General features: G+C 37.7%; 1 protein-coding gene across 1 annotated transcript; it reads right to left on the bottom strand.

Moving 5' to 3' along the window:
* Window positions 1-8,086: 8,086 nt before the first annotated feature.
* ANKRD34B (ankyrin repeat domain 34B) lies at window positions 8,087-9,725 on the bottom strand. The gene has a single exon (XM_075193148.1). It carries the CDS (start codon window positions 9,709-9,711, stop codon window positions 8,140-8,142), a length of 1,572 nt encoding a protein of 523 aa, XP_075049249.1. The 5' UTR covers window positions 9,712-9,725; the 3' UTR covers window positions 8,087-8,139.
* Window positions 9,726-9,946: the final 221 nt, after the last annotated feature.

Below are 9,946 nucleotides of genomic sequence, written 5' to 3'. Positions count from 1 at the left end.
TGCGATTATATCCTAATCTGCACTCTACTTTTTCCGTCTCTCTTCTGCACATCCAAAAATATCATTTATTTTGTAAAATGCAAAAAAACAAAAATGACCACACATATAAACCCACACCCTCAAACCTGCACTTACCACAAAATGCCCCATATGCCCTCAAATACCACATGTGCTCCAAAACTCCCTGCACACTTCCCCACATCACTCAAAGACCCCACATGCAGCTCAGACCCTCTTACATGTAGCTGCTCACCTCTCAATACTAATTTACCAATGACTCCTAATTAACAACTCATGACCGCTAATTCACAACTAATGGCCAATAATTTACAATTAATTACCAATAATTCAAGACACCCTTACCTTGCCAGATAGGACTGTAAATCTTCCCCACAAAGCAGGGAGATCACATGGTACCAACTGCACTGCACTCCCTATTTCTTCTATGGACACCCGGGTGCTCCATGCAGATTACAGGGGAACGGGTTTAGAGAGTTTTTTAAACGTAAGGTGGATGTGAAATATTCTTACAATATAAATGGGATGAAATTAATAATTATTTCTTTGTTAGCCAAAATTGAGGCAGTGTTCCTAAACTTGAATACTGAAAGTATCACTGAACTTAAAACACAAGGGGCTAGATTTACTAAACTGCGGGTTTGAAAAAGTGGGGATGTTGCCTATAGCAACCAATCAGATTCTAGCTTTTATTTATTTACTACCTTCTACAAAATGACAGCTAGAATCTGATTGGTTGCTTTAGGCAACATCCCCACTTTTTCAAACCCGCAGCTTAGTAAATCTAGCCCAAGGTCCTTTACATAAAGAAGACATTAATAACATGCATTCACACATCTCTTTGCTCACCTGTTTGTAGGTTTTTTTGGGCAATATTAGGGAAAGGCAATAAAATCTATCTAAAACTATTCCAAGCTGAGAATCTCTACTGTTGGAAAGAACATAAAGTGGATGGAAATGGGGGGAACTGTTGGATTCAAGGCAAAAATCTTTGCTACAACTGCTCATAAACTTGTCAGATATGGAAAGCAGAACCTCCACGTACTACAGAGAACCTGCAGAAAGGTTTAGCTGACAGCCGAGTTGTGGACCCCAAATTCACAGTACAACATTGTTTATACAAAAATGACCTGTAGGGAAGAGTTGTGAGACGGAAACCTTTACTATGGCCTCAGTAAGGCTGTAATCAGTGTCTGAAGTATGCAAAAAAAAAATGTAGATACTTTTTATAAGAAACTGCTGTGAATCCAAAATGTAACCACTGGTGGAAGTGAGGGTGTATGTGGTGGCACTTCTCCTACTGCTTCTCCTTCTAAAACTATTCAATTTCATTCACTTAAATTCCCATTACATTTTTCAATCCGCAACTTCTAAATTTCCACTTTGACCACTGGCCACGACCACAAATTATACAATTGAAGAAACACAGGTGAAGTATTTAAAAACAATCATTGGGTTTGCAGCCCCAAACATGCCGTAGATTGCATGAAGACCTAAGAATATTTTTGAGCTGAACATTTCCTACATCAAGAATAGAAAGGCTCTCAGATGGCTACAAGACACGTTTGGAAGCTGTGATTTCTGCCAAATGAGGTGCTACTAAATACTTAGAACCCAAACTTTTTTCTTTTTTAAAATTAAGAATAATATCAACATCTTGCCCCTTCGCATTCTTAAAGGTACACTACATTTCATATAAAATACATTATCACCCTCTACCACCATCAATGTACCAACACCTCAGATCACATTCAGATTCCACCTGTCTTCCTTCTGTAACATGTAGCTAGCCATAGATACCAATTATGTAACTGCCCTATAAGGGAATGTATCAAAGACATACTCTGGGATAGATGCTATGCCTCCATGCTATTTGGATGTCACTATTTGCAATCTCCCCTATTGCATGACACTTTATAAATAAACAGCAATAATTGTTTATCACAGTATAAAGCGTATCAGTGGTTGTCAACATTATGTAGATGGCAGAAGAACCAAAGTTACACCAGGAGGCAAAATAGTAGATGCGGTCTGCTGATCATTTTTATAAACTTGGGAGATTATAATTCTAAACAAAGAATACAAGAGAAAATGATTATATGACAACTATTATTGGTCACTTAGCAACCAGTGTGGTCAGTGTGGTTAGAGCGGCAATCATGGTATTTGGATCTCTCTGGATTTCACATGAGTTTGTATAAATGTTATTAAATTAATGGAAGTTATCCACATCTGCAGACATAGGATCATGCAAGGTGTGATTTCTGTATGTTAAAATTGTCCTAATACACTAATAGTTAAGGTTCTATTTCAGTTGTCACATGTGCGGAGATAATTTTTAGTTTAAATTAGAATATAACACGGACTGCTATGTTCTTATTTACATGATGCAATTTGAAGTTACGGCTCTGATCCTTGTCATCCATATACTGGCAGATAATGTTGGGACTTGTGTCTCTGTGGCAGCTGGAGAACCAGAGATTTGCTACCTCTAAGGCAATATTAATTAATAGTGTCAGGATTGTTTTCATTTTGTACACAGTGGTGGTCAGCCCAGAATAGCATATTATAGCTTTACAGTTGTATAAGTCTCAGTGAAACCTGAAACAATAATTTAATATTTACATTTAAAAACATAGTTTCTTTTTATCATTTATATATAATTCTAAATAAACCTTTCATTTGAATGCAGTGTGTTTTTTATTTTGTATTTAATAATGTTCTCAAATATATAGATACTTCTAATTCTTAGCTATCCAACTCTGCTCAATAAATATTTTGGGCTATATCAGGCAGCATTCAACATGTACGTACCCATTGCCTACACGTTGTGGAGGTAGCCATTGTGTGGACTGAACCAATATTCGGGAGAATGCAGCCAATCAAAACATTTTGGTCCAGTGACGTCATTGAAACATGTCCTCAGTCTTTTGGGCCTATTTCATAGAGGGATAAAAGCCCTTCCTCCTGCAAACACAGAAGCTTTCCCCTGGATTTACCAAAACACCTGGCCGCTGAAGACCACTGCCATATATAGCCATGTGCCGCAATGCCAGGCTATGAATGCCTCTTACCGCTACTGAACACTATTACCAGGCAGCTGAGTATCAATCATCTGTTCTGTATGGTGTTACGGTATGTTATTGCTGCTCCATGATAAATAGACCCCTGTGTGCCTTATGTGTCAATGATGTCTCTAGTTCACAGTGAACTGATAGGCTGTATCTTCTAGCTTGCAAGCTCTCACGGGCTGGGCCCAGTCTATCCTCGGTCACATATCTGACCATACGTTTAAAGGTATATGATACAAGAACACATAGCTCATCACAGATTCCCTTCAGAGATTTCACTGGCCAACTGGGATCAGTCACTCACACAGCGAGGCCTTAAGGCAGATTATATACAACACTGGTTTACTAGAGGCAATATAATAAGTACAATTATATTGAAAACATGTTATTTGTTATTGATTTACTATTTACAGGACGTGTAAAGAATGTGTCTTCAAAATAAATGTAAAAACATTTTTTAATCCACTGCCAACTTGATCCTATGTATTAAACTCAGTATAAATGAATCTACTTTGGGCACTTCAACATTACTGGTATAGTCACTGGTAATCAGAAGGGAAGTAATTAAATATGATACTTGACACAGACTATTAACCATTTAGTGATTGTAATCAGGTGGTAAAGAAAACCCTAGGGGGTATATTTACTAAACAGAGGGCTTGAAAAGGTGGAGATGTTGTCTATAGCAACCAATCAGATTCTAGCTATCATTTATTTAGTACATTCTACGAAATGATAGCTAGAGTCTGATTGGTTGCTATAGGCAACATCTCCACATTTTCACACCCGCAGTTTAGCAAATATACCCCTAAATCACATTTTACTTTTTTTTATTATTAAGGATGCAGTGGAAAGTCAGGGTAAGATTAAAAGATTTGGGACTTACAGCTCCATTATCAGCCTTAGAACCTCATCATCGCATCTGGATGTAAACTGATGCTTTTAGTATTAACCATATTTGCCTACCTTTGACAAGTTGTATCCGGGAGAGGGGCTTGTGTAGAGGGCGGGAGGGGGAGGGGCACGGCGAATTGCGTCATTTTGGCCCCGCCCCGCATCAAATATGCCATTTTGTTGCGGGAACAGGGCCAAAATTACGCTATTCACAGCGAATCGTGTCATTTTAGCCCCGCAATTGCGGGATGCTGGAGATTTGCCAGCTCTCCTGGGAGTCGGTGAGACTGACCTGAATTTCGGGAGTCTCCCAGTTGGCAAGTATGGTATTAACCTTAAGGGTTTGGGTAAAAACAAACATTTCTGCCTTGTGGAATGGCCAACCACAATATGTTTGTTGCTTATTCTAGCCTGCCTACCCAATGCCTCACTAGAGGGGCTTTACTGGGACCCTACTGAAAGGTTGCTATGGGGTACTGGCAATTCAGTGCCTTCCCCCCTGTGATCTCTGCACAGGAGCAGCCAAAGATCTGCATTCGTGCCCAGAAACCAACTTCACATGAAAATCATGCTGAATGCATACTTGCCTAGCAGTCTGTACATGTGTAACCAGTGTGTAACCAGTAGCAGTAGACCTTCCTCCAAAGCATTTCATTAAAATGTCTAGGATGCAGAGGGCCTCTGGGACAGTGTATAGGGTAATGTAATTGTAATTCAGACCATCACAATGATGATTCAAATACTTATTTTTAAGTTATGAGTGGAGTAATACATTACTTCCCCCATGTTGTGCTTGTGTTAGACATACAGCTTTATACCACAATGAAAGTCACCAAGTATAAAAATATAAGTGGCACAGATTACTTTATTTTCTTGCAATCAAACGCTGCTTAAGAAGTTTTAATTATATCCTGCCATGTGCCATTAGATTATAAATTAAACGCTTCCTAAATTGCCAATATTTACCTAGTATATTTATATAAATGACATCAAGAGTTATTTATGTTGCAACATTTTCACATGCAGACCATGTTTTAGGATTTGGATGAATAACAAACATAAATCTGCAGAATACCCAAATACCCAAATCGAAAACTAGTTTGAATTATAAAGTTAATACATTAAAAATAATAAAGTTATACGTAAAGATTTGACACCGGGAAATCAAAAATCGGTGCCCTGGGTACTAAAATCTCTAGATAATCAGGATGTAGAAGTAGTTAACTAAATCCTAATGACATGGTTGAGCCCAGAGCCATAGCTAAATGTTTCTGGGCACTAGTGCAAAATCACAGTCTGGCCCACCTCACAAACACACTCTTAATAACACCCACCAAATAAACAGTTCACCAGCTCTGACTTTCTGGGGGCTCCTAAGTCTCCAATAACTGCTAAACATGTAATTTTGGTGCTTTGAGTGTCACAAAGACAAGAGCCCATGAGGCAAATAATAGTCAAGTCTGGGCCCAGTAGTGGTCATTGTCACACCATTGACTGAATCCAAATGTTGCTAAAAAAAACAAACAAAAAAACTTCAAGACTGAATAGGCAAATCATGGATTTGGTGTGTTCCTAATATAATTAAAATTAAATAAAATAAATCTCTATACACCAGATTAAGTTAACTTAATCAAAGTATGTACAAAACAGCAAGGCAACTATGAGATTCTGTGATCTGTAGGATAATAACCAGTCAGATATCACATTGGAATATGTGCTGTTTGGTCCATAGAAAATCACAGGTTCTGACGGACTGTGTCACTGGGGAGCACTTCTATGATGTCATATAAGTCACCAGTTTAACTCAGACATATGGACAGATATCAGCGATCAAGCAGAATAGGTGCTTTACACTTACAATAGCCTTAAACAGCAGCAGTTTTATTTCTTCATTTAATTGTGCTATAAGACACATACTCCCTAAAGCCCACACAGCTAAGAAATTGAACTAAGCAATAATATGCTTTACATAAAGTAGTATATACCTAAACTGTGCATGGCTAAGCTCTTATAAAGTTCTAAGACTAACAACCATTTTTAATTTGACTTAAATTGATATTGATAGCTCTATGTGTTGTACAGATTATCAATGTTCATACAAATAAGTCTCATACATCAATAAATATAATCTTACATAGAAATAGAGCAAAAAATAATGCACATGTGCTAGATACCACATAGCAATAAATAAATAACTTAATTGTTTGTTTTTATATACAAAAACACCACTTTATGGAGCTCGCTATACTCTAAGATAACATCTCCAATCTCCACCTAATTTTGCAATACTTTCCTAATATCTATAAATAACTTTTGGCAAATGAAAACAAGATTCCTACAATCCATTATTAATCGTAATACTTTTACCTTCTTTGCACAGTGATTTTTTTTTACATAGCTATTTACATTTTAAAGGCCTAACTAGTAAATTACAGGCAATATTCACTCAGGGTATATTGTCATCAAGTTCCTGGATACTATAAAGACGAAAGCAGATATAGACAGGTCCCGAGTTTGCGGATAACTTCTGATGGTGCATTTAACACAATAAATATCAAAAATAAGGTTTGCAGATATTATTGCACATTGATCCTTACTTTGACAATGAAGCCTAAATAAAAAACAACAACAATCTGATGGTTATAATCCGCAAAATACTGATTGTAAAAGATACATATATACAAACTCCATACAGTTTTCTGTGCCCTCCTTTTTTAACCTCTAGCTAAACTGAGCTTTGCATTATACATCTTGTCATCTTTCAATCAACTAGAACTGATATACTTAATATATATTTGGTATTATGTAATCTTTCATTTTTTTAGGCCAATCAAAAGGTCTTTGGTTTAAAACCCTTCACTGCCCATGTAATATTGTACTACACAGCAGTGTTAATTGTCCATGCAGCTTATTAGGACTGGCCTATTTTTATCTTCACAGCGCTGTTAATTGTACCATTAAAATTTTAATGACAAACATGTAAATATTCAGCATGATGCATTGATTACCTTGACTAGGTTTCTACACAATAAAAGAGCCCTTATATTGCCACTAGAGGGCGTTTTTCCAATCGTTGTATCCATTTCACCATAAATATTCAATTCCTGCCATCCTAGGATCTAAGCAGTATCTTCTCCAGAACCTCTGTATACTAACATCAAGGCACAACATATCATTTTGCTGCATCAAGTACTCAATATCAATTTTAAAAGAGAATGGTATTTTTTTTTACATTAGAGCAACTTCTCCATCGGTGCCGTTCAAATACATCCGGACCCAATCCCACCTTTGCTAATGAAATATACAAAAACTCATACATTATAGAATATACAGTAATACCAAGTAATGTATTCTACTTAATCATTAAAATATGCCATGTTCATGCATGCTCCACCTTGGTTCAAGAATAATCATTCCCCTGCTTGAGTGGTCGCCAGCACATCTATATATTTCTTTATCGCCTGGTCACTCATGTTTATTAATGAAGACATCATGTCATGTCAGCTTTTAAATTTCTTATGTTCAGTAAGTAGAATGATTTCATTGAATAAATACATATTTTTATAACAACAAACCCATGTGTGTAGATACTCTAGAGGTAGAGATGCTTTGTGGAAACACTCAGGTAGTTAGTCCTTTACAAATATTCAGTTTCTAGATCAAATATTATAATCTTGTATAAAGCACGTTGAGTGCAGAATAAGATTAAAAAGAATAAAATCACATACTGTCAATATTTTTATGCAGCAAATAATAAACAAGGTGTATTGGTCACCTCAAAAGTAAACCTGAACAATAGAGATCCAGGTGACAGGACGGGCCCAGTCCAAAGCAGTTTCTCTAGCTCCATCCTCTGGTCTGTTATCTCTCACTCCCATCAATCTGAGTCGATCATGATTCCATATTTTTCTTACATTCATTTGGCCTGCTATACTGATAGAAACTGCAAATGTAGGGCAGCATTTCATTTGTGTTGTAGAGAAAACTGTGATTACTGCTAACAAGCAAGCATTTAGCTGCTTGAATAATTTATCCAGCATAAGCTGAACAGATCTGTTTTCTTTGCAGAAAAGGTATGAAGCATATCATGTAGCAGGTGCTATCTGGAGAGAGTGCTTGTAAGACACTTTCAAGATGTGTGTTATGAGAGCTTGCCTTAGCCAAGAATCTCTTCAAAGTTAACAAGCTGTTTAATCTGTTCAGTGTGCATTGAGTGCCTCCGGAGCAGCATTTTCTTACACTTTGATTCTTTTGGAAATAGAGGCGCAGAAGGGACAAGTGGTTTTGTGCCTGAAAAGAGAACACTAGATATTTTGCTGTGACCACTTATGTCTGGAATAGGAGGATAAGGATTGACATTCAGTGGTGGAAGGAAACCTGGCCTAGTTTGGCTAATGTGATCTAGAAGCAAGGCCCCAGAGCCACGTCTCTCTAGAATGGCATGATTCCTTCTACTTAAGGTTGTGACAGACACACTTTCAAGAGACTCTCTGGAACCTGATAACATGGATAGAGGAGAAAACATTTTCTTTTTTTCCAAAAGAGATTTGCTGTCCTCTGCTGCTGACGGACCATGATTCCTCGTGAGCTGTGAGTCCGAGCTGTAATGATTTGCACCTAGATTCCGTCTTTGAACGATGCTCCTTAAGCTTGAAACAGACATTGTGTGCATTGAATCAGGGTCTTGGTCTACGGGAATGTCTGACCTATTTGGTGTCCCTTCGGTGTAAAGTGATTGTGAATTTATCTCATCATATGACAGCTTTCTTGGGCCAGAGGAGTCAAAGGTTTTTAATAGTAGTGCAGCATCTTTCACATCAATGCTCTGATGTCGAGTGAAATAACGTTTGGAGTATACCAAGCCATTCATCTTAAGAGACAGTTCTTCCTCAGGGGTGATATCCTGTAACTCCTCTTGCAGAGAGGATACTTTGTGTTGGTGGAGCAGAGATGGTGGAATCTTTAACCAGGGCTCAGAGTGCAACCTTTGCAGGAGTGGTAACTTTGCTCCAAAATGCATCACATGAGGCTTCTTTATTGGAGAACCTGGCTCCGAGGAACCTTTGAATTGAATTGATGTATCAGCCTCTTTAAAGTTAAACAATTTTTGTTCTGCTTCAAAAGCATTTGATATAGGTGTTGGAGAAGTTTGAAGCTCAATTTCAGAGGGTGATGTACATGGACTTGGTGAATTGTGAGCATCAATCCCTGGAGAAGGTGGAACATTTAAGTACTGCCTTGTAGTGTGTCTTCCTGATGGAGACTTATCAGTTGTAATGATTATAACTTCTTTGCCCTTTGCTTTGCAAGCATTAAGTAGGATCTTGAGAGTCTCTTTGTCCTCTGAGTTGACTGCATACACCAGGGCCGAGAATCCTGTGTGATCCTGGAAACTGGGGTCAGCTCCACTCTCGAGAAGCAAGGAGACCACCTCAGACCCAGCCTTCTCCTTGCATGCATGCATTAAAGCAGTCTTCCCAAATTTATCTTGAATATTTGGATCGGCATTGTTTTCCAGAAGATATTTAATCATTTTGACTTTGCTTACACTTTGGTGGTCTACGTGCTTAGTCTTGCAAGCTATCATTAGTGGGGTTTCTCCGCGATCATTACTCTCATTGATATATGCTCCTCCTTCCAAAAGAAGTCGCGTGAGACGCAGCCTACTCTGGTATACTGCTTTAATAAGAGAGTTTCCTTCAGTTGTGACATCGATACCTTCATCCATTATTAAGAGTAGATTTTCAGTTTTTCTCAAAAACACAGCTGTAGAAAGAAAAGATAAATAACATTACTACATAAAGTATAATGGTAAGTCATTGAGTACATTGAGACTACTTAAACATCTCAGGTGAATTTTCAGGGTTATAATTTTATTCCTAACGTTTATGTATTGTAAATGTCAATATATAGAAAACAGCAGCTCAATATGTAAGTCTGATTACTCGTGTGAGACATCCCGC

The sequence above is a fragment of the Mixophyes fleayi genome, chromosome 1 (assembly GCF_038048845.1).
Source record: "Mixophyes fleayi isolate aMixFle1 chromosome 1, aMixFle1.hap1, whole genome shotgun sequence".
Lineage (NCBI taxonomy): Eukaryota > Metazoa > Chordata > Amphibia > Anura > Limnodynastidae > Mixophyes > Mixophyes fleayi.
Note: the sequence above shows the minus strand (reverse complement) of the source record. Positions and strands in the feature narration are given on the sequence as shown.